Source organism: Mus musculus, chromosome 1, assembly GCF_000001635.26.
Source record: "Mus musculus strain C57BL/6J chromosome 1, GRCm38.p6 C57BL/6J".
Classification (NCBI taxonomy): domain Eukaryota; kingdom Metazoa; phylum Chordata; class Mammalia; order Rodentia; family Muridae; genus Mus; species Mus musculus.
Window position 1 is genome coordinate 181397133 of NC_000067.6, and position 23958 is coordinate 181421090.

The 23958-nt window shown below is 48.1% G+C and overlaps 1 protein-coding gene and 1 pseudogene across 5 annotated transcripts in view; one reads left to right on the forward strand and one right to left on the reverse strand.

The window, feature by feature from the left end:
* Cnih3 (cornichon family AMPA receptor auxiliary protein 3) overlaps window positions 1–23958 on the forward strand; it is a 110183-nt gene that overhangs the window by 46674 nt on the left and 39551 nt on the right. For 2 of the 5 annotated variants that reach the window (NM_028408.3, XM_006496989.4), the window contains exons 2-3: window positions 9335–9403; window positions 12497–12601. In NM_028408.3, coding sequence (NP_082684.1) covers window positions 9335–9403; window positions 12497–12601 — 174 coding nt within the window. Of the gene's footprint in view, window positions 1–9334; window positions 9404–12496; window positions 12626–23958 lie in introns of all 5 variants that reach the window. The other 3 variants (NM_001160211.1, NM_001160212.1, XM_030243142.1) reach the window with 2 other exon arrangements.
* On the reverse strand, window positions 3314–6430 carry Gm16547 (annotated as a pseudogene).

A 23958-nucleotide genomic window follows, 5' to 3' on the forward strand; every position in this document is an offset into this window, starting at 1 on the left:
AGCTGTGTCACTCTAATGACTATCTCTGCCTGCCCTTTATACTATATAATTGGCCTTCTTTGTATGTCTAGTTTTGTCTCTCATAAGGACACTCTTAGTGGACTTAGGGCCCCTGCTCTAGCATGCCTTCAACTTTTCTAATTAAATCTGTAATGACACTAAGTAAGCTCATGTATTGAGGGTCCAGGTGGACATGACATTTTGGGGTCAGTATTTAGAAAGAAGAAATCAAGTGTGTGACCTTGATGGTCCTAATGCCCCAGGACTCTGAACATAGAACTCAGTTCCTCTAGGCCAGTGGTTCTCAACCTATGGGTTGCACAACAATCCCTTTGGGAGTTCAATGACCCTTTCACAGGGTCACCTAAGACCATTGGAAAACACAGATATTTACATTATGATTCATAACAGCAGCAAAATTAAAGTCACGAGGTAGTAATAAAAACAATTTTTATGGCTGGGGGTCATCACAACATGAGGAACTGTATTAAAGGGTCTCAGCATTAAGAAGGTTGAGAACCACTGGTCCAGGCTGAGTTTCTAGAGACATAAGATCCGAGCTCATGTGTCAGAACTCTTTGGACGTTGCCTGCCAGTGCTCACTTGCCCTCCAAGGTGGTTAGCCCAAGCTTGTGCTCTGGTTTCTTGAGTCTGACTTGCTAGATTCATGGTGTATTTTCCGTGTTGCCTCTGTACTACCCAGCATCCACTGCTGCACAACTTCATGCTTGTTCATGTGTCTTCAACCCTCCCCCCACAACCCTGGTGGAGTTCTTCTTGTCCAACCTTTGTCAGAATGCAGCCAGCCCTGAAAGTCACCTGCGAGACACATCCCACACTGGTCCATGTGAAGTCTTCAGTGAGGCCCCCTCTCTGCGGTGCCTCTGCACCAGGCTTTGTTCTTGACTTGTCTTACCTCAGCCTGTCTTGTTCCCTGCTGGCCCTTCTTTGTCTCCCATCTGCCAAACCTTATCCTCCTTACAGCAGAGCCTACTTTTCTGGAATTTTTTTCTTCTACTGTGTGGGTCTGTCTTTATTGTCAACTTGACACAACCTGGAGTCTTTAAAAGTATACCTGTTTTTTAAGATTTATTTTTTATTTTATTTTATGTCTATGGATGTTTTGCCTGCATATATATCTGTGTACCACATGTGAGCTGGTGCCTGTGGGGGCCAGAAGAGGGCATTAGATACCCTGGATATGGAGTTACAGACTCTTGTGCTACCACATGTGTGCTGAGACTCAAATCTGGGATCTCTGGAAGAGCAACATGTGGTTTTTTTGGTTTTTTTGTTTGTTTGTTTTGGTTTTGGTTTTTTGAGACAGGGTTTCTCTGTATAGCCCTGGCAGTCCTGGAACTCACTTTGTAGACCAGGCTGGCCTGGAACTCAGAAATCCACCTGCCTCTGCCTCCCCAGTGCTGGGATTAAAGGCGTGCGCCACCACGCCCGGCGCAACATGTGTTCTTAATGGTTGAGTCATCCCTTCAGGCAACAACCTAGAGTCTTAGGAAGAATTATCTGGATCAGGTTGGCCTGTGGTCATGTCTTTGGGGTGTTGTCTTAATTGTTAATTAATGCGAGAAGACCCTGCCCATTACAGGTGGCACCATTCCCTAGTCAGGAGATCCAGAACCACATTAAGAGAGGAGAAAGCTACATAAGCCACAAGCAATATGTGGCTCCACAGGGATCCATGTGTTTGTTCTCTCTCTGCTCTTGACTGAGGACGGAAGGCTTTAAGTTGCTGCCTTGAATTTCTTACAACAATGAATTGTAAGCTGGGATTGTGAGCCAAATAAACTCTTTCCTTGTTTATGTTGCCTTTTGTTGGATTACACACACACACACACACACACACACACACACACACAAACAAGCACACACAGAAATGAAACTGTATCACCAGCTTTTCCCTCACATGCCTGGCTTCATAGTTGCTTAGATCGTTCTTGGCATAGTGATGCTTCCTCAGGGAGACCCTCCACTCCTTGACCACCCACCCCACTCTAATTTCCTCATACCAACCGTTTCATCGTTGTCACTTAACCTACCATTTTCTGATATCTTCTTATCTATTTGTTAATTATTTCCTTGTTCTTGATTATAATCTTTGTGGTGACAAAGGACCTTATTTTCTTCCTCAGTGCTGTTTTTCAGAGCTAAAGCATGGTGCCAGAGAATCCTGGGCATCCAGTCAAGATATGTAATTTTTTCTGTCTTCACTAACTCAACACTTTCTTTTACCCTTTCAAGTCGCAGAGTGGGCACAGCATGCTGGGTGGAGTACGGGTTGGCTGAGCCTCGTATCTAGGCATGTGCTGGCTCTGCCTCACTCATCCTGTGATGTTAAGAATGCCATTCAGACTCTCCTTGGGCCTCTGCTTCATGTACTATGTCCCAGAGGAAGTTCTTGTCATATCCAGAGTTCTCCTGCAGATTAAACTACATCAGGTCAGACAGTATGGATGCAATGCAGGGCAGCTTCAACCAAAATAAGGGACACCACAACAAACACAGGGAAGGGAGGATGGCATAGAGACTCATCCTCCGGATGCTAACGCTGATGGGCGGCACAGGAACTCATCAGTTCCCCACTTTCTAGTGAGGTCTGTGGAAGTACACAGTTACTATGTTTAGCAGATTACCTGTTTTAGAAGGCATATTCTGGAGCGATTGTGTTTCCCTACCTCACAAGCTGATTCTGGGATGCCTGCATCCTGATGTTTAGGCTGGGCTAGTTGAAGGATAACTAGACTTAGGGCAGACACAAGCAGTGACTGATGCCGCTGCGGTTTCTGGGGAGGCTCAACACATGGGCTTCACTTGGCTGCCATCTTTGTTCTATAGCCATCTCTGTTGGGGGCACTTAGAGAAGAGTGAGCCTGCCTAGGGATGATGGGGCCAACACTGTAGAAAAAGCTTCCAGTATTAATCAGTTAGTACCCTCTTCCTCCTTGTCCCTTCTCTATGGTTGCCCTGAACTGCAGCCATTCTTCTTCTTCTTCTTCTTCTTCTTCTTCTTCTTCTTCTTCTTCTTCTTCTTCTTCTTCTTCTTCTTCTTCTTCTTCTCCTTCTCCTTCTCCTTCTCCTTCTCCTTCTCCTTCTCCTTCTCCTTCTCCTTCTCCTTCTCCTTCTCCTTCTCCTTCTCCTTCTCCTTCTCCTTCTCCTTCTCCTTCTCCTTCTCCTTCTCCTTCTCTTCTCCTCCCCCCTCCCCCCTCCCTCCTCCCCCCTCCCCCCTCCCCCCTCCCCCCTCCTCCCTCCTCCCTCCTCCCTCCTCCCTCCTTCCTCCTTCTTCTTCTGGAACAATCGTTTATTGGGGGAGGGTGCACCAATCCTTCTTGGCCACCACCTTCCTCATGGCTGCCAGCACGTTGCTCAGCTCTTCCCTCTTTCTCTTGGTGAGGATGTGCGTGCCCACCCATTTCTTGATGAACTTGAGTGTGTGCTTGTCCTTGGACACTTTGAGCAACTCCATGGTGTGCTGCTTGTAGGGTGCAAAGCCACACACCTCCCGGATCATGGGGTGCTTGTTGAGGCACCCACGGTGCTGTGTGTCGGTTTGTTGACATTCTTTGTCACCTTGTGGTCCTTGCTGATGCCCACGGCCATGGGGTAGCCCAGGACCGTGGCTGCTGCTCTTCGATGGCGGCTGGACAGTGCTATGATTCTTCTATAGCGCCCAGCTCAGAGCTGTACCAGGCCCCAACATCTCTGCCTCTTTCCTTCCCTCATCAGTAGTTCCTGAGAGGCCTCAGCTTTCCTACCCCAGAGTCTCACTGTGTTCTCGGGCAGGGTCAAGTCTCAGAGGGTCTGAAACAACTTGGCCATCTGGGATCTTGGGGATTCGTCTCTTGTCTCTCTTCCCTCTGCTCTGCTGCCGGCCCTTCTTGCTTTTTCTTGTACTTACTCATGTGTATGGTGAGGGAAAGAAAGTGGGGGCCGGTGGTGGCTGGGTAGTCACTATCCAAGTTGGCTTGAGCAGACTGAATTTAACAACTTGGATAAAGCAGGGCATTTCCTTGAAGCAATAAGCGCACACAGCTCACGTAACAGGAGCAAGACAGCCAGAGTAATATTAAATCTATTTTTGAAATTAAACTTGAGGTGAAATTTTCCCTACAGAGAAAAGTTCAGGTTTAGAAAAAAAATTTATAGGTGAAGAACGTCTCTGTGTCCTCAAGGGCTTTTAGATCCACAAGAGTTCTTGGGTCCAGGGAAAAAATGGGGTACATAGAAGAGTTGTCAAGTGTCACACACAATAAAAGCTTTTGCTCTGGTCATTTAGGGTCAACCTGGGCAACATGGCAAAACCCTGTCTCAATTTTTTTTAAGAAGGGAAGGCAAAAAATGGGCTAGAGATGGATCTTAGTAATAGATTGCTTACTGAGCATGTGTGAGCCCCTGGGCTCAACCCTAGTACTGAAAAGAAACCATCAGTATGACAACTGGTTCTTATTTTAATTTTTTACAAAAGGAGAAAATGATTTAAACACATGCTTCACCAGAGAAGACACACAGATGGCCACTAAGCCCATGAAAAGGTCCCCTGTGTCATCACTCACTGGAGAAATGCAAGCTGAAACCCCAGTGGCTTCATCTGAATGCATACCTATTGAAATGGCTAAGCGAAGACAGCCAGAATCACTTTGGACTTAGATGTGGCACTCTCCTGTGGTGTTTGGTACAATGTTACAGGTCCTTTGAAAAGGTTTATCAGTTTCTTACAAACCTAGACATAGGCTTTATCAAGTCTTCCAGCAGTTTCTCTCCTCATCACCCAGGGAAGACAGACGCCTCTTACACAAATGTTCACACTGGCTCTAGTCACACTCGCCAAAATCTAGGAACAACCCAGACATCCTTTGGCAGGTGAACTGGAGAGATGAACATCAGTGTCTCTTTAGAACTGAGTATAGCTCAGCAGCGAAAAGGAACCTGTTATTGATATGAGCAACACCATGACTAAGCCTCACCACGTCGTCATGTGGAAGGAAGCAGTCTGAAAGTCCCACAAGCTTTAGGGTTCCATTTCTGTGATGTTTGGACAAAGGTAACGTTTTAGAGATGAAGCAGAAATCGGTGAATGTCAGACAGGAAAGCAAGGCCAGGACTGGAAGAGAAGCTAACACAGAGTCAAGAGGAGGGGATGGGGGAGCAACAGGGATATATGGTTCAGTGGATTATTAGGACACACAGAGGCTCAAGGGTGCTCAACTGTGTCATAGTCATTTGTCTAGCCACCTTCGATCACAACTAGGTAAACTTGAACTCCTGACCCAACAATAAGAGCACACCAAACCTCAAACATTCATTTTCTTTTTAATTTTAAAAAGATCTGGGATATAATAATCCACTGAACCATATATCCCTGTTGCCCTGGCCAGGTCATAGTTCACATGGGTTGAACTCACTGGCATGAGCTGCACTCCTGTCTCCACCCTCCTCCAGGTTGGGCCCAGGCATAGAACTGAGCATCCTAAGACCCCCACCCCCACCCCCACCCTCCAACAGTTCCTCAGTCCTGCTTTATAACCAGCCATTCCTGATCTAGGCAGCCCAGGTTCACCTGTTCGTACCTGCTTGTACAGGGGCAGAGATTCAGGCATGAGGCTGGGATAAAGTGCGGGGACTTGTTTGTCTTTCTAACTGTATAAATGCTAGGTCCAGGAAATGGTAACATCAGCTTCCCTTGTGCTGGAGGACAGGACAGTGGTCCTCTGTCCTGCCTTCTGTGTCTGAGAATAGGAGCAGCATGGCAGAAAGCAATCCTGCCCGTGGTCCTGTTCCGAGTCTATAGAGAGGGATACCGATGTGGATGCTGAAGGCATTACATTTACCAGGATACACAGGTGGGAGGCAGGTTATGTCCCAAAAGATTGGACTGGGCAATTAAGGAAGAATGAATAGGGACAAAGGTCACTGCCTGCTCTCAGGTCCCCAAAGCCGACAAGACTCATGTAGAACGAGGGGGCCTGAGTTTAACTGGAGCCCATGGAGAAGATCCAGGGCTGACATAGCCAAGGTGCGTTCCCAGAGGCTGGAGGAACAGAGACGGTGACCATGCTCTCACTCTGTGCCAACCAGCCTCATCTTGGAGAGTGTTCAGTTCTGACTGGCATGTTCTAGGGTGGACATGTCCAGCCAGTCGTACCAGCAGATGGTAACTAGGGTGACCAGGTGACCCAGCACTGGCTTGTGTAAACGATGGTTGGAGAGATTCAGCTTAGGAGGTAGAGGTGTGCTAGGGTGAGAGATCACGATAGTGATGATAGCTGGGCTCCCTGTGGAGGAGACCAGATCCAGTCTATTAATGCAGCACTGTCCTATAGAGATTTCTCCAGGAATAGAACGGGTCTTATAGATGAGTTATTTGATAGATAGCAGACTTTTCTCTCTCCCTCTCCCCCCTCTCTGTGTACAGGTACATGATCACACGTGTATATACGTCTGTGTCTGCAGGCATACTGGTATCTTTTTAGTTGTTCTCTATTTCACTTTGAGACAAGATTCCCCACTGAACGTGGAGCTCACAGATTTGCAGTCTGGTTGGCTACTAAGTCCCAGAGGTCCTCCTGGTTTTACCTCTCCAGTTCTGGCGTTACCATGTTTTCCAGCTGTTACGGGGGTGCTGTGGGGTCAAATTCAGGTTCCCCACGCGTGTATGGTGAATACTTTACCACCTGAGCTGTCTCTCTAGACCCCTGCTGCTTTTTAAAAAACAGCTAATATATGATGACAGATTGAATTTTTTTATACTTTTCTTTCTTTTTACTTACTTACTTACTTAATTAATTAATTAATTTATTTCTCGAGACAGGGTTTCTCTGTATCTCCCTGGCTGTCCTGGAACTCACTCTGTAGACCAGGCTGGCCTCAAACTCAGAAATCCGCCTGCCTCTACCTCCCAAGTGCTGGGATTAAAGGTGTGCACTACCACGCCCAGCTATTGTTTCTTTTTATTTATTTACATTTCAAATGTTATCCCCTTTCCCAGTTTCCCCTCAGCAACCCCCCATCTCACCCCCTCCCTCCTGCTTCTGTAAGGGTGTTCCTCCACCCACCCACCAACTCCTGCCTCACTGCCCTAGCATTCCCCTACACTGGGGTTTTGAGCCTTCACCGGACCAAGGGCCTCCTCTCCTCTTGATGCCAGATAAGGCCAGATTGAATTTTAAACAGTACAGTTTTAATGGAAGTATTAGCCTCATGTGGTCAGTGGCTGTTGTATGGGATATCAACCCTGCAGAGGACAAATACAAGAATAGACCAGAGACCAACTATTTTCTCTAAAAAACATGTTAGTGGTTATATTTGTCTCACGCCTGCCTCAGAGTCTTCAAAAGAAGTGTATACAAAGAGAGGAATGAACAGGACCAAGCACCAATAAAACTCTATCCACGGACACCAAGATTTGAATTCAGCTTTTTTTTTTTTTTATTAACATGTTGCAAAAACATTATTTTCCTCTGGATGATATTTTTCAACTCTTTAAAATATATGAGATTCGCTTTTAGCCCACGGGTTATAAGAGAGTAGGTAGCGGGCCAGCCTGGCCTGCAGGCTGTAGTTCACTGCACCAACCTTGGCTGTGGGTGAATGCTTTAGGGAGAGACAGAGGTCAGGTCAGAGAAGATGCTGCTCAGCTTGGGGGAGCGAGCAGCGGAATGATCAGCCTGGCTAGATAACCAACTGTCCATCAAAGGTGGTGTGGTAGTGTCCTCTTAGAACAAGCTATGCTGGGACGTTCTCTAATTCTGCGGACATGGAGAAGTTAGGGGGGCTTACAGAGGCCGTAAACACACCATTTTCCAGGTTACAGTCACTCACCCTCACTTGGTTCTCAGTCCCAGCTACATGGGGCTGGGGTTAGGAGCTCTGGGCACTAAGCTGCTCGCCTCACTATTTCTGCGACATATTCAGTGTTCCCTGTTAGTGGAGGCCATGTTCGTTTATGACCAGTAGTCATATTTTTCCTTATTGTGACAAAACACTTGGGGTGAACAGCTTATAAGGAGGAAAGGTTTGTGTCACCCCATGGTGTCCTCAAATGCTTTAGCCCATGATTTCTTGGCCTCATTGTTTTGAGCCTGTGGTCAGGCAGAGCATCATGGAAGGACGCCATGTGACAGAGGAGACCTGTTCACCTCTTCACTGCGAAGTGGTCAGCGAGGAAACCAAACCAAAACCAAAACAACCTAATAAAACCAAAAAGATCTAACTCCACTATGCTCGCTCCAACGCTTTAAGGTCTTTACTGCCCGGTATAGCAATGGTTGGGAGAGTGCTTGCCTGGCATGGAGCTCTGGGTTACCACCGTGTGAATGGACTGGGGTAGTACATGCCTGTAAATCTCAGCACTTAGGAGATGGAGGCAGGAGAACCAGGAGTTCAAGATCATCTTCAGGTACATAGTAAGTTCAAAGCCAGCCCAAGGATACATGGACCCCTGTCTCAAAAATCCAAACAAACAAACTCAAAACCACGAGTCCAGCCCCTTAACACATGAGCCTCAGATCTCAAGATCCACACTATAGTTGTGAGGAGTCTTTACTGAGTACACCCAAAGCCTTCCCCCAAACAGAGGAGAGTCCCGGGGTCAAACCCCTCTGTGTTCTGCCTCTTAGTCTCCTGTAGCAGCCAGGGCGGCCAGGTGAGAAGGAGGCTTCTGAGCCTTCACCCTCATTTGGTTCCCTCTGTGGATGGGACACACCTCACTCTGTGATTGCAGAAGGCCTCCTCCCTCTTCTCCTTCTCTGACCAGTGGGGAACCCTAGCTCCCCAGGGGGCTTGGAGTCTATATCCAGAGGAGCCTCTAGGGTCTGTTGAACTAGCCATGGCCTGTCTGGGGGCTGCTGACCAAGGCTTTGGACATCCAGAAATGTTTCTCATTGTGACGACTCAGCATCCCTTTCTTTCCCTCCTTTCCCTCTAATTTCTATTTTCTTACAGTCGCTATCTCTGCCAAATATAAATGAAAGTATTGGTTAGAGGTTTTACATTTTTATCCCTTTACCAAACTTGGGTCCATCACATGGTTTCTTTACATCTTTGAATAGACTGCATAAGGAATAGAAAAATGTTAAAAAAAAGAAAAAAAGAAAAAGAAAAAGAGTTCTCTGGGAAGTTTCAATGCAAACATCATAGACAGAGACAATGAACCCATGTACCCATTGCCAGTTTTGACAGCAGCTGGTCCCTGGCCAGCATTGTGTGGCCAGCTTCCTCCCTGTCCTTTCCTCCTGTGGTGTCTGGGGGCAGAGCTGCAGGAAGATTTTGGTGGTTACACTCACTGCATGTGCACAGGATCCTAACTGTGTATGCTCTGTTTCAGATAATCGCCTTTGACGAGCTAAGAACGGATTTCAAGAGTCCCATAGACCAGTGCAACCCGGTTCATGCGGTAAGTGGCAGCGCTGGGGGTGTGCAGGTGATGTCCCCATAAGTCACCCAGCTTGTGAAGGACAGTGGAGGTTTTAAAGAGCAGAGAACATACTGTCCAGGTCCCGCTTCTAGTCCTTGCTGACAGTTGTTGCAGAGTCTTTTTGCTGACGTCAGCTGAGCTCTTACAATATATCACCAGTCAAGTGTGGTGGTTCCTGTAGCCCAGGGGAGGGATCTGCTGCACTGTAGGGCTGAGTCCTCAAACCCTGGTACCAGTGACTTTTGGTTCCGTATCTGTTACCATGGACAAAGGCCCTGTGTTGGCCAGCATATCTGTAGGGTGTGCAAGTGCCATGTATGGACCTCTTGTTCTGTAGGTGGTGGTCAGTGGTTGGGTTTCTCATGGAGAGTAGGTGGATAGATGAAGTGCCAGGAACAGCCCCATTATCTAGTGGGCTTTCATCTCTGGTGCCTGCGGATTGGGGTCAGCTTGTTGTACATCAGGGAATCTGATGCAGCCTGGTTGATGAGCTCTGGGTTCAGTTTCTGGATGTCTGGTCTAGAACCCAGCTCTGCCCATCTCCAAAGCCCACCTCCTGACTTCCAGCTCAAGCTGGTTCTTGAAAAGACCTGGCTTTATGATATCTAAGCCCCCCTTTGGCACAGCAACCTTTGATTCTATAAAGTAGAGCCAAACTCTTTCAAAGTCAGCTATAAAAAGCAAACCGGGTTAGTTGAAAGTACCCCTAAGAACTGCTTGAAAGTTTAGTGTTTTTCATAAAAGTTGTAATTTTTAAAACCCGTTTTATTCTCCGCTACCAGCCTTACCATCCACCTGTGATAACTTGGTTTTGCCAGGCCTAAATGGTTTTGCCCAGAGGCTCAGATCTTTCTGGACACTGAGTTTGGCACTAACAGCACACACCTGCTCGTCAGTACCCATCGGTGCTCAGAGTGGCTGGAAGCCAAGTGTGCTCACTTCTGAGTGCCAGGAAGTCAGGAGCCTGAGCCCGCCCCTCCAGCTTGTCTAGAGATTTCTGGTAGGATTCCTGAGCAGAATGAATTAAATCTTAGCCGGCCCCTGTTCCCACCGTGCCAGGCCCCGGTCGGAGGCACCCGGTGAGACCTGGTGATGCTTTAGCAGAATCTGTTTTTGGCGTTTCACGACAAGTCCCTTATTTAGGTGTCAGGTTAGGACTTGCGTACCCCCTCCCCCCACCCTCCACTGAGAGGGCAGGGGCAGGTGCTTCTGGGGAGAACGGTGCAGAAGCAGCAGTCACCAGGTAGCATTCAGAACTACCTGCTGGGAACAGAAATGGCTACTGAAGGATGAAGGCATGGGCCTCTCTCCACGTCTCTTCCTGTGGTGCTGAGATGATGCCCAATGATACACCTGAGACAGATGCTATACCACTGAACTACATTCAGCTCTCTCTCTCTCTCTCCTGCCCCCTGTGTGTGTGTGTGTGTGTGTGGTAGTTATGGAGTGAGATCTTTGTGCATGCCAGGGAAACCCTCTACCACTGAGCTCCATTTAGAGTTAAGATGCTCTAACTCTTCACGTACTGATGAAACGTTTGGTGGGGCTCGTCCAGGGGTGGGAGGGTTCCCTTTCTATCTTCCACCCACCCCGGGGAGTCTCTGTCACAGGGACGGACAGTGTTTTCCCACAAGGCTCTGGCTTGCTGGAGTGTGTGGGTGTCTTATGTCGCATGTGCATCTGTGTGAACTCTGTCACCGTGTCACTTGTCTTCCCTGGATACTGACTCATCCTGATGTGGTTCCTTCCTCCGGACTGCTGGGCTGCGCAGAGATCACCATATTTATGATTCAATTAGAGAAACTGAAGTGTCCCAGCCATCTGCCCCCCATTCCTCCCCCCCCCCCCCCCAGTCCACAAGGAAACTCATTACCGTTATGTCGACAGCAAATCACTTCGGTAATGAAGCACCAGAGATACCACAGCTGTGTTCAGCATGGCTTGGAAATCTTGACAGTTACAGCAGAGAGAGAGGAAGCAGGGGGCATTTAACGTCTGCTGTGGGCAGCACCCTCTGTCCGGCTTCCTAACCTCTTTCCCTGGGACTATGCCAGTCTTTGGAGACAGATGGACTTCTAGAGAAGTCCTAGCCCAGGACACAGTTGAGAGCTGACTCCAGGGAAGGCTTCTTCCTCCAAGTACAATCCCATAGAAAAGGCAAAGCAAGGCCGTAGCCACTAATGAGGATGCAAGCGTGCTGGTCCTCGAGATCCAGGGAGGTGTCTGGGCCTGAGACACCCAATGAACATATGGTGGCCACTCTGCAGCCAGGCCACCTGCCGTGCATGTGTGGAGGCTTCCACTATAGGAAGGTGAATGCTGAATGGGAAGGAGGCATGTATGCTTTTTGCCGGGAGTGTTTTCTTTAAAAAAGAAAAAAGAAAGAAAAGAAAAAAAAAGGTGCAGCATGTGTGTGCATGCTCATGTGTGTACACACGTGTGCATCAACTAGAGCTTGATGCCATGTGTCTTCACCAACTGTTCTGCACGGGTTTTGTTTGTTTCTTTTAGCTTTTGTTTCTTAAGGCTGGTTCTCTCACACGAATGGAAAGATAGTTTGGTGGTTCCAATTCTGTACTGCTCTCAGAGAGGACCCAAGTTTGGTTCCTAGCACCCACATAGGTTATAACTCTAGCTACAGGGAATCTGATGCTGGGTTCTGTGGATACCTACACCCATGTCCACATACCATACCTGGACACACACACATATACACAATTAAAATCATCATCATCATGATAAAAGACAGGGTCTTTCACTGAAGTCTTGGATTTGCCGAGACTGGCTGGTAAGCAAGCCCCAGGTATCCTCATGTCCCCAGCACTCAGATTATAGACCAATGTCACTACTCTGGGCTCATTGTATGGGTTCTGGGATCTGAACTCAGGTCCCCTTGACTGCAAGTGAGGAGGTAGATGCAAGGCGTTCAGACTGGGAAGAGCCACTGGGTGGGCGTCCCTGGCACATGCCCCGGCTGGGTCTCTGCTTCCTCTGCTGGGGTGGCTTCCATGCTTCTTGCACTCCCAGCCCACCCTTAACCTCCTCTCTCCTTTCTTTCCTGTGCATCCCCAGAGAGAACGGCTGAGGAACATCGAACGCATCTGCTTCCTTCTGAGAAAGGTCAGAGGGGTCCCCCCAGGTGGACGGAGGAAGGGTCGCAGAGAAAGGGGTCAGCAGGTGAACGGCAGCAGGGAGGGCAAGGTGGGAACAGGCCTCCGTTCTTTGGAAACCTTCAGAGGCAAGAGGAACTAATTGCAGGAGGTGGCCTTCAGTCAAGTGACAGAAGACACTGGGTATGACCAAAGGCTCTCTGGTTGGAGTGGCAGAGTTTCTCGTTTCCGTATGATGATGATTGGCACTTACAGCTCCTGCCTCCTCCCAGTCTCGGTTCCTGTCTGTGTTGGGCTCAGGATTTTAATAACACCTCCTGACATAAGGAAGTTTTTAACTAAATGCTGAGTGTCCTGAGCGTTGAGCATGTCACTCAACATTGCAGTTTGGCCATTCAGCGGGAACACCACAGCTGCCCTAAGGCTCCTTCTAAGAGCACAAAGGTGTGCATGCCACTCCCCGGGGTGGGCGTTTGCCACTGTCCAGCCTCTGTCCTTCCATCAGGAAAGCTAGTCAGCAAAGCTTAGAGAACAGAGACTTGTGGGTGAAACCAGCAAGGTGCACAGCCTTGAACTGGTGGCTATCCCTGACCTCAGTACAGAGTGGAGGGTGCAGGCCACAGGAACCTGACCTCAGTACAGAGTGGAGGCCACAGGCCACAGGGAAGCCATCTGTCTGCCCAAATAAACCGAGCACCCCGCAATGCTGTAAGAAAGGAGAGAGTTTTATGAAGTTTTAAAGTTCTCTTCTGTATTTTGCTGGAGAGAGTCTGATCGAGAAGCCAATCATTTCTCTAGTTAATTACTCGCCCCTTTAATGTTTTCTGAGAAACCCCGTTTGTTAGAATTCCACATCTTACTTGTCTCAGCAGGGATGCGTGCTCAGATAAGAGCATGCACTCGATAATATGAGTGATCCAAGGAATAAAGAATAATTTAGAAAATAGCATATAATTTGCATCAAGATATGCAAATGACATTGTAGATACCATCCCAGACACCAGCAGCACACTCTGGTCACCAATTCTGTATCTCTGGTTTGTCCTTTAAGAGAATGCCACTGGCTAGAAAAATCGAACTGTTGTTTCCTAGGCTCCAAGTCGCTGCCCTGTCATCCTGAGCATATCATACTGTGTTCTCTGGCAGGGGATCATCCATATTCATGGTTCTTAGCCTTAATCTGCCTTATACTGCCTGACCACAGACTGATCACCGGAGGAAATGGCTGGCCCTTGCCCCTCCGAAGGTCCCACTGCCTACAGTCTTAAAGCTGGAGGCTTTTCCAAGGTCAAAGGGAATCTGTGAAGTAAACTGTACAAGAATTAGCTTTGACATATGCAAATTTGCATGTGATTTGCATATGCCCCTCTAAGCAGTAGACATATTGTGTTAAAGCAGTGTTTTAATCAGGGACTATTATTGTATTCCAAGTGCCTTTCCCCTTTCTCCTTCCTTTCTGGCTGGCACTTCCGATGCTAGTTAGACACAATTGTTGCTCACTCTGCTGAGCAGCGTGAGGGAAGACAGTGCAAGATAGACATCAGAGGGCACGGACACCAAGCTGAACGACTCAGGCACAGTAGCTGTTCAATATCATCCCCTGTAGCCTCACGGCTCCCTGGCTGTGCAGTGGCCACCACTGCAGAGCTACCGAGGCAGAGACCAGTCAAGTGCCTACCCCTTTATTCCTTCCAGGTGTCTCCCTCCTGCTCCAGGCTCATCCAGCTTAGGATGCTACCAGCTGTCCTTTGCCCCTGGGTCTGGTTGCTCTGGTAATGGTACCCAAGACCATTTTCACTGATGTTGGCTGAACTTGATGTCTCTGAGTGTAATTTTGAGTTGTTGCGACTTCTGCATCTGGCCATTGGGCACTTGCTAGAGCTCACATGTTCTTTAGTTTAACTTGGGAACTCCATAGGCTATTCCCACAGATGCGCTTAGGTGTACTCCCCATGCGGTCTGTCTCTGCTACCTGAATGCCAGCTCTGGAAGGTTGTGATGCTGAGCTGACCATCAGATGCAGTCACAGTGAGTGAAAAGCAGCATGTGAGATTCTTGCTCTGTGTTTGTTATGTGAGTTAATAATAGCTATTCTGGCCTCTCTTGTTAGGAGTACTGCCATAGTCTTCATTTTGGGGGTGCCAGAACAGTACCAAATATCTATAGTATACTGCCCTCACCCCTTAAGTGTGGCATTTATTTATTTATTTATTCATTCATTCATTTAATCCGCCTCTTTCATGACAGGGTCTCATGCAGCTTAGGCTGGTCTTGAACTCATGATGTAGCAAAGGCTGGCCTTGAGCTCCTCATCCTCCTGCCTCCAGATTGCTGCTTCTGAGAGTACAGGTATGTGCCACCGTGCTCAGCTTGCCTGTATTTTAAAATAACTGCTAACCCCACGTCATACTCATTTTCGACTCAGAGGATTGGGAGCCTAGCCCTAACCCTTACCCTAAGCCTCTGTGTTCATATCCCCACGCTCTCTGAAGTCGTCATTTAGCTCCACCCTCCAATGTCTGCTCCTAGTCAGTTCCAGGTTATTTAGGAGTAAAGAACTGTGGTTGTCTTAGTCACGGCTCTGTTGCTGTAAAGAGACTCCATGACCAAGACAACTCTTACGAGAGAAAGCATTTAACTGGATGCGCACTTACAGTTTCAGGGGCTTAGTTCATCATTACCAAGGTAGGGAGCATGGCAGCGTGCAGGCAGATGCTGGGGCTTTAGTTGAGAACTGCATCCTGATCTGTAGGCTGGGGGAGAGCACCAAAGCCCACCCCAGTGACACACACTCCCTCCAACAAGCCACACCCACCCCGACAAGGCCACACCCACTCCAACAAGGCCACACCCACTCCCACAAGGCCACATCTTCTAATCCTTTCAAATAGTGCCACTTCCTGGTGTTTAAGCTTTCAAATATAAGAGCTTGTAAGGAGAGGGGCGTTCTTATTCAAACTACCACAGTGGTGAAGTCAGCAAACATCCACCTTCCAATCCTGCCTGTGACCTTAGCATTTGTGTGACCTGTAGGGTATGTCTCAGGATGGCTCTTTTTTCAAGAGGATAACACTGATGGTATGGAACAATGGGCCTCATGCATGAGAGGCAAATGCTCTACCATTGAGCTACATCCACAGACCTCGGGGTGAGAAAACAATAAGAATTCATCCTCCTGGCATTATCCTGAGAATACATATTTAAATTAGATAAAGCATACATGTCGTCTACGTGTGCTCAACACCTAGCAAGTGTCGTTGATAGTGACCTGCCCCTCACTTCTCCTAAAATCCCTATGACATTTCCATGGGTACACAGGCCGAGAGGATGCTTTGGCTGGTGGTGTCCTCCCATCTATTAGGTAAGTACCAGTGATGTACTAGAGACAAGTGGTACAGCCTGGGCCCCTCCCTCCTGTTGCTCATGTTTCCAATAGGCTGTGTTCAGATTCCCAGCCTATGAGCAATTGTTAGGGATGGTGTGAAGGCCCCACGGTTCTAGTTAACATCACTACCTTCTGGGAACTGTACCTTCGAAGAAATTTCTTGGAACCAACCAGCAGCCCAGAATGTGATGCAACTCAGCATCTGATTGTTGCTAAGCCACCTCCTCGGCCTTCTTGGGAGAAAGGAAGAGGTTGCAAAGTGGATCCAATTTTAGCTCTATAATTATCAGAAAATGTGTTCCTTGGGTAATAGTCTGAACTGCAGGGTGCTGGTGTTCACTTGTGCCTATGATTCATGTTTTGTGGCAAAAGCCTCTGGCCCCTTGTACGGCTCTCTCTGCCCAGTGTGTAGTAGGCTCTGTGGGCTGTTGTTCGCTCTGTTTGGGAGACACATCCGTGGAAGATTTGGTGGCTGCTCCCAGGCATACATAACATATACAGTATGCCCGCATTTCACGAGGGGCATACTGGTGAAGGTCAGCCTACTGTATCTGTGAATTCAGAGGGGTCTCAAGGAAGGGACTTAAGTGGGAACCAAAGAGTCGGGATGTGAATAGAGAAGGCTTACTTTATCAGCAGTGATCCCCGGGCCTTGAATTTGGCCGTGCTATGTGCTCCTTTGGCTGTTAGATGAACTTATTATGGCTGTGATGATTGTGAGTTTGGCCGCTCAGGCCCCGTGGAGAGTAGGGAACGTGTGCCGATGGTGATGATGACTTAGCGATTAGTTTGGGACACCTCTGTTGCTTAACAACTCTAAGAACCTTCTTCATGTTCTCGTTTCTCCAAGAGTATGTCTGGCTCCGAGCGGGGTTTTCCGGTGTTCGTGGATGGAATCAGCTCTTGTGTACGAGCAACCTCCATTTTCCTCTTGAGAATTCTCATTGGCTTGTGGAGGAGTGGGTGGGGTTTTGGAGGAAGTGGAGCTGATTTCAGGGAGATGATTGGTACGGGCAGATGCTCTGGATCCAATATTGGACCAATCACAGAGGCAGTAAGAGTACAGGTTCTTCCTGGCCCAAGCTTCCCAGATGGTACCTCTGTCGCAGGGAGGAGCTCAAACTGCCAGTGTCAGCTGAACCTATTAGCAAAACTCCATGATGTAGCTCCAAAAGCAACCACTTTTCCAGTGGAAGTCACTTCTGTTAAATGAGAAGGCTCTGTAGTTTCGAATTGTCAACACAAATGGGTGCACAAATACTTATACGCTGTGTCCAGGGCTGGCTTCGTGGATTTCAGGGTCCAGTGAAAAATGACAATATAAGGCTTTGTGTGTGAGTGTGTGTGTGTGTGTGTGTGTGTGTGTGTGTGTGTGTGTGTGTATTTGAGAATTCCAAGAAGCAAATATCAGAGCATCAACCAAAGAGGTTCTCTTCTGAGGCTAGTATCCTGTGCCACATGTACCTCAAGTGGGTTCCACCTGTGTCCATGGTCTATAGTTCTTCCTGCTACTGTAGAGGTAGAGTAAGTATATCTTCCCTGTACTGAAGATGGGGTCCACCACAGGACTAGATTTGTCCACAGGAACGTGTCTAGATGATTGTATGTATTGAGGCTTTGGAAACCAGTGGGAAATACTCTCTCCCTCAGTAAGTTCTGACATTCCTAAGACCAACCCAGTGATATGAGGAGAATGAGAGCTGAAGCCACCTGAGCCATATGAAGCTCAGAGCCCAGGCCCCTAGATCCTATGAGCCTACCTACCTATTAGATGTGTGAGCAAATGTAAATTACTGTTGTTCTAAGACACTGGATTTTAGAGTGGTTTACTATATACTATTGTGGTGGTAGCTGTGTTAGTCAGCTTTCTGTCACTGTAATGAAATATCTGAGGCAATTCACATTGAAGGAGCTGAGGGTTATCACGGCTCACAGTTTCTGCAAGTTCCAGTCAGATGGCCTCATGCTATGGCCCCTGGCAGGGCTAGTGCATACTTGGCAGAGAGAACTGCTCACTTCATGGGCTACAAGAAGTAAGAAGTAAGAGGACGAGTAGGCTCCCTCAGTTCTCTCTGAGGAGGCACCCACAGTGACAGAAGAGCCTCCCACTAGGCTCTGCCTCTTACAGCTCCACCAGCTCCAATCGATGACACACTCAGATGACACATAGGCCCTTGGGAGATGGTAAAGATGCAAATTAGAGCACCAGGCAGTGTACACTGCACATGCATGTCCTTCATAATGGGGAAATATTTATTTAGTATTACTGTTATTGCTGTCTCTATATGATGTGCATGCAGTGCCACAGTGTGCCACAGTGCAGGAGTGCCATAGAATAGGTGTGCCACTATGCAGGTGTGTTACAGTGCAGGTGTCCCAAAATGCAGGTGTGTCACAGTGCAGGTGTGCCACAGTACAGGTGTGTCACAGTGCAGGTGTCCCAAAATGCAGGTGTGCCACAGTGCAGGTGTGTCACAATGCAGGTGTGCCACAGTGCAGGAGTGCCATAGCACAGGTGTGCCACTATGTGGATGTGTTACAGTGCAGGTGTCCCAAAATGCAGGTGTGTCACAGTGCAGGTGTGCCACAGTGCAGGTGTGTCACAATACAGGTGTGCCACAGTGCAGGTGTGCCACAGCACAGGTGTGCCACGGTACAAGTGTGCCACAGTGCAGAAGTGCCATAGCACAGGTGTGCCACTCTGCAGGTGTGTTACAGTGCAGGTGTCCCAAAATGCAGGTGTGCCAAGGTGCAGTTGTGCCACAGTACAGGTGTGCCACAGCACAGGTGTGCCACAGTACAGATGTGCCACAGTGCAGGTGTGCCACAGTACAGGTGTGCCACGATACAGGTGTGCCACAGCGCAGGTGTGAAAGCCAGAGAACAATGTTGTGGAGACATTCTCTCCTTCCCTATTTATGTTGTTCTGGGGATTGACCTGAGGCCATCAGGTTTGTGTGACAAGTTCAAGTTCACCCTCACCATCCTGAACATCTTTTTTTTTTTTTAATGTCTTTTTTTTTTTTTTTTTTTTTTTACTTTTTTTGTTCCAGAATTCACCCCATTTTCTGATCACACAAATTTTCTGATGTATGGTTTCAAAGTCTGTCCAATTTCCTTGACTAAAAAAGGTGACTAAGTAAATACTCAGTGTAATTATAGGCCAGGACCTTGAGAAAGACACAGAGCATTTGGTATATAATAGTTGCTGTGCAGTCTCTGGTCGGGAAAGTGGGGAGGATGCCCTCCCTCTAATTCCTGGCTTTCTCTGCTACAGGAGCTGCCTTGGCTTAGCTTCAAGCCTTTTATCTATCAATGCTGTTTTCCTGCAGGGCCCCAGGGGCTGAGGTGAGGCTGCGATGTTTTAATTGTAGGACATAAGGCAGCGAACAGGGACACATAAACTCAGGGGCTATTATGTGGAATGCCTCAGAGTAGCCATCAGTAATGTAGATAAGATTTCCAGACCAGAAATACCCATTGCATGGGCACATCTAAGGTGGAACAGTGACAATATTACTCTGTCTTTAAAGGTATTAATTCATCTAATCCCCCAGAGAAACCTTGTGAAGTATGTGAAACTATGGGCCCACTGCACAGATAGAGAAACTGAGGCCTATGGGTCTGTTAGTCCCCAAGTGAAGTCAGAAGGCAAGTCTATATGAACAGAATTCACAGTTTGATTCTCTATACTGCAGGGCAAGTCGTTGGTTTGCTTCAAAGTGTTTCCTATAAGGGCCTCCTCCCCAGCAACACAGCACATCTCTTTTAAAGGGAAGAAACCAATCCTGAGAGCTATATGGGACCTGAAAGAAACTTCCACACACTTTGCTTCCTCTAAGGCTCCGATCTAATCCCATTTAGCTTCATGATGGGATAGCTCACCCTGAAGGGAATGCTTGAAGACAAGTAAAAATATCCTGGAACAAAGCTTTCAAGTGGCGCTGACACCGCGCCTCATGGATAATTTATTTTCAGGCACTCTCTGTGGCAAACTCCCTGTTAGTCAGAGGGAGAGATGGAACGTTTTACTCACCAGTAAACAGTGCTCTCATGAGGTCCCTAAACCGGAAGGTGGAGGCACAAGAACTGGGCCTGTCTTTACCTCACCCCCCACCCCGCCCCCGCAGAGAGCTGCAGGGTCACACAGGGCCTGATACACACATCCCTGGCAATCACAGCCGCACTGGCTTTTCAGTGGCATCTAAGCAGCTGCCTGACATTTGCAGACCAGATTTCTATGGCCACCATAATAAGGAACCAAGCCAGCATACTGGGGCCACCATTTGCATCTCTCATGAGTCCATGGAGAATGCACTGGGCTCTGTGGTCTTGGTGGGGCATGTCGGGGAGGGGACATTCTTGTCCTCATGGGGCATCTTTAAATCTGTGGTGGTCCCCGGGCCACCCCCGTTCCACATCCCATCTTTCCACACCTACCAGGGTTTTCCTCATGGTGTCCAATGGAAGCGACAATACATGCTTTTTTTTTTTTTTTTTTTTTTTAATCTCCAAAACCTAGGTCTACATAAAACCTACTAGCATTCTATTTTCTGGAACTCGTTATGGGACCAAGTCAGGAACAGACTGAGACAGACAAAGAGCAAAGAGGCAGCGATCTCCAGTGAGCCCGTGGTGCTTTTCTGTGGAAATCAAATGCTGGCAAAGTATGTGGGATTAGCCCATGCCAGAGTCTGTGGTCTCCGTCTGTTGGTGGAACTGGAGATTCCTAAAGTCCCCAGTGGAGACGTTTAGGCACGTGTCTTTCTGGATTAACTGCGTTCAGAGAGTTCTCATCTAGTAGGTCTTTAGCAGGCCCACTGTCTGCACTCTTTTCAAAGGCCCCTGGGTATCCAGAGTAGAGAGATATGCTGGGGAATGCATGGTGATTCTAATGGAGGGAGGGCAGGCCAGTAGCTCATAAGCAGTCACCAAATGGAACCCGGGCAGGCATGTGGGGTGAGGGTTGAAGGTTAAGGGAAAGGGAGACCACCAGCAACCCAGAGAAGCTCACAGTCCACAGTTGGGTGTGGCTCTCGGCTTACTCCAGTGGAGGCAGTCCAGGCTGAGGAAAGTCCTGGGCTCAGCTGGGCTCAGGTCCAAGCCTGCGCTGTCTTGGCTGTGTGTCCAGGAATGTCTTCCTTACTGAAGGCTCAACAGACAGTTGGTTTGAGATAGAAACAGGGAGCTGTACTTCCAGCTTCATGCCAGGCAGGAATCTAGCAGCTCGCAAGGACTGGAGTCAGGGTCAATGGCCTTAGGATACCCTGGTGGTGCCTCACAGCAGTTTATGTACACAGCAGTGTCAAACATAGGGATTTTTCCTCCACCCACGATGGTTAAGTGTATGTGTTAGCCTTGAGCTAGGCTGTGGTACCCAGCTGGTGGTCAAACATGACTGTAGATGTTTCTGCGAGACTAGATTTTGGGTGGGATTAACCTTTAAGTGGGAAAGATTGGAGAGAGCCTTTGTTTTAGTTCACTTTCTGTTGCTTTCACAGAACACTGGAGACTGGATACTTTATAGAGAACAGGAGGCTGTGGAGACGGAAAGCACGGCAGACTTGTGCAAAAGAAGGAAGGGCAGTCTTGTTATACAGTAACCCGATCTCTAGGTCACTGACCCAGTACTAAAGGTTCTATACCAGTCCCTTCACAAGGACTGAAACCCATGACCCAGGTACTCCTTAAACATCCCAGACCTATGGTCATGTGGGAGAGAGAGAGAGAGAGAGAGAGAGAGAGAGAGAGAGAGAGAGAGAGAGAAAGAGAAAGAGAAAGAGTAAGAGAGAGAGGAAATGTTGTTTTGAAGACATGTTTAAGCTAGCTTGCTTGCTTGCTTGCTTTTTCTCTTCATTCCTTCCCAGGAGTCCCCGAAAGCTTTGCTCACACAAAACCTTATATTGTGGTGCCTGAACCTGTATTTTACACCTTTATGTTCTTGAATGCAAAAATCACATTCTCTTCCTTCTGTACCTGCCATGACGCCCAGCAGGGTTCAGGTTCATGTTAATTAGTTAAATGGATTAGTGAATGGATTAGTGGCCCTGGGAGCAGCTACCACATCCTGCTGTGGATAATGTTTTCCATAATTCACCAGGCAGAAAGCTTACCAAAAGCATGAGATTGAGACTCATGGAAGAGGCCAAAGAGGCCTGTGGCAGGTTGGATGGGCTTTGCTACAGAAAGTATCCCTCACTGCCCACTGTGTGAGCAGTGTAACGGGTGTCTTAGAACTCAGGCTTCCTATGCATTAAAATCAACCAGGAAGCTTAAAAAATAGGCTGCCTGGTCCCACCCATGGCCTGTGGTTTAGTTGGTCTGGAGCCCAGCGTAGGCTTTGGGTTGTTAGCAGCTCTCTAGGTGACTCTAATGGGCACTCAGGCTGTGAGCCCCCGAGTTGTCAGGGAAGCCCTGCTTCGGCGATGCAGGTGGGGAGGCATTTCCACTCTCCGTGTCCCCAGGGTATGATTTAGAGAGCCGTAATTTTCTAAATGGCACTAGAGTAAAAGCAATAATTTGCCAACGGGCGCTCAAGTAGATCGGAGGCGTTGGGCTCCTAACTTCCAAGATGGTGTCAGCCCAGGAGGTGACTCATCTCAAGCAATGCATGGACAACCTGTCTTCTCCTGGTGCAAACTTAATGTGCACATAGATGTTCGCCTCTCTGAGATGTGGCGATAGTTAAAAATTCTGCTTTCCAACTCCTGAGATGCTCACCCTTCTGGGTCTCCATTCCAGCCCTTTTCCAGATTGCTGAAGGAGCAGGAAGCATCCATGAGCTGTGTTTCTAGGTCACAAAGTGGGCCAGTGTTACCAAATGTAACGGCTTCTTGTTCTTAGCACTGCCCTGCCTTTGCCTCTCCCCAAAACTAAACCCAGCAGCATTTATACCTAGACAGGAGCAACAGAGAGCCCTGGGCTACAGATGGACATTCCCATGGGCTCCCGGCTTGTAGAAACTGGATGGCTTCTTCCAGGGTTCTTTTCCCTATGGAGAACTCATGTCTCTGAGTCCTCATACTGGCTCCCTTTGCAACTTCCGTGGGGTTTGTGATTCCTGAAGCAATTTGGATCTTGGTCTTCCTCCAGCTTCCAGTTTCACTGGCTCTGGTCCCTAAGCTCTGTCTACGGCACAGACAATTATATAACACCCGGAGTTTCTTTTCATCAAGATAAGACTCTGCAGCAGGCTAGGAAATGCCCTGCATAAGTGAAATGTGAAATACCAATGCAAAGCGCCCTTCTTGGGAGGGGATAGAAACCCCACACCGTTTCCTTTCTGTATCTGCCAAGTGGTCAAAGCAATGATGGAATTCTGGGCAGTGTTCAGCAATTACAGCCCAGGAAAGTAGGCGGGGAACACACAGCAAGAACGGCTTCACTGTGACAGCCTTTTAGCAGTGACATCTCTGTCGTTACGATTCGGTGCACCCGTGGAAGGTAGTGCCAGCAACACAATGTCCTGGTGGGAAACAAATGAAGAGCTCTCTCAGGAAGGTTCCAGCTGTGGGGACACACAGTTCCTGTCCCCTCAGCAGGATGCATAATGAGACAGCATCCCAGAGTGTCTGCAGAATCCCCCTATACCCGCCGTTGTGGTACTTCATGGTTTATTATTATTATTATTAATTATTATTTTTTATTTTTTATAACAGTGATGCTACCTGTTAGCAGAAGCCAAGAATGAGGGACATTGATTGAGCTGTTTCTAGTTGCTGATAAAGGATTTCAAACATCGATATTTCAGGCCTTGGTGTGGACAGGGAGGTCAGAAGCCGTAAGATTTCCCTCAGTAGCCTGTAAGGCCAGTGTTGTAGTTAGAATTTGTGCTGTGACCAAACACCTGACAGAAACTGTGTAACAGAGGAAAGACTTATCTTGTTCATGGTGCCAGAGGCTTCTGTCTGCCACGGCAGAGAGTGCATGATAAAGCCGCTCTCACCATGGTGGCCAGAAGGGAAGTCCCAACAGGAAAAGATCAGGGTAACCTCTAAGGCCTCACCTTAGCAGCCCCACTTTCTCCAGCCAGCCTTACT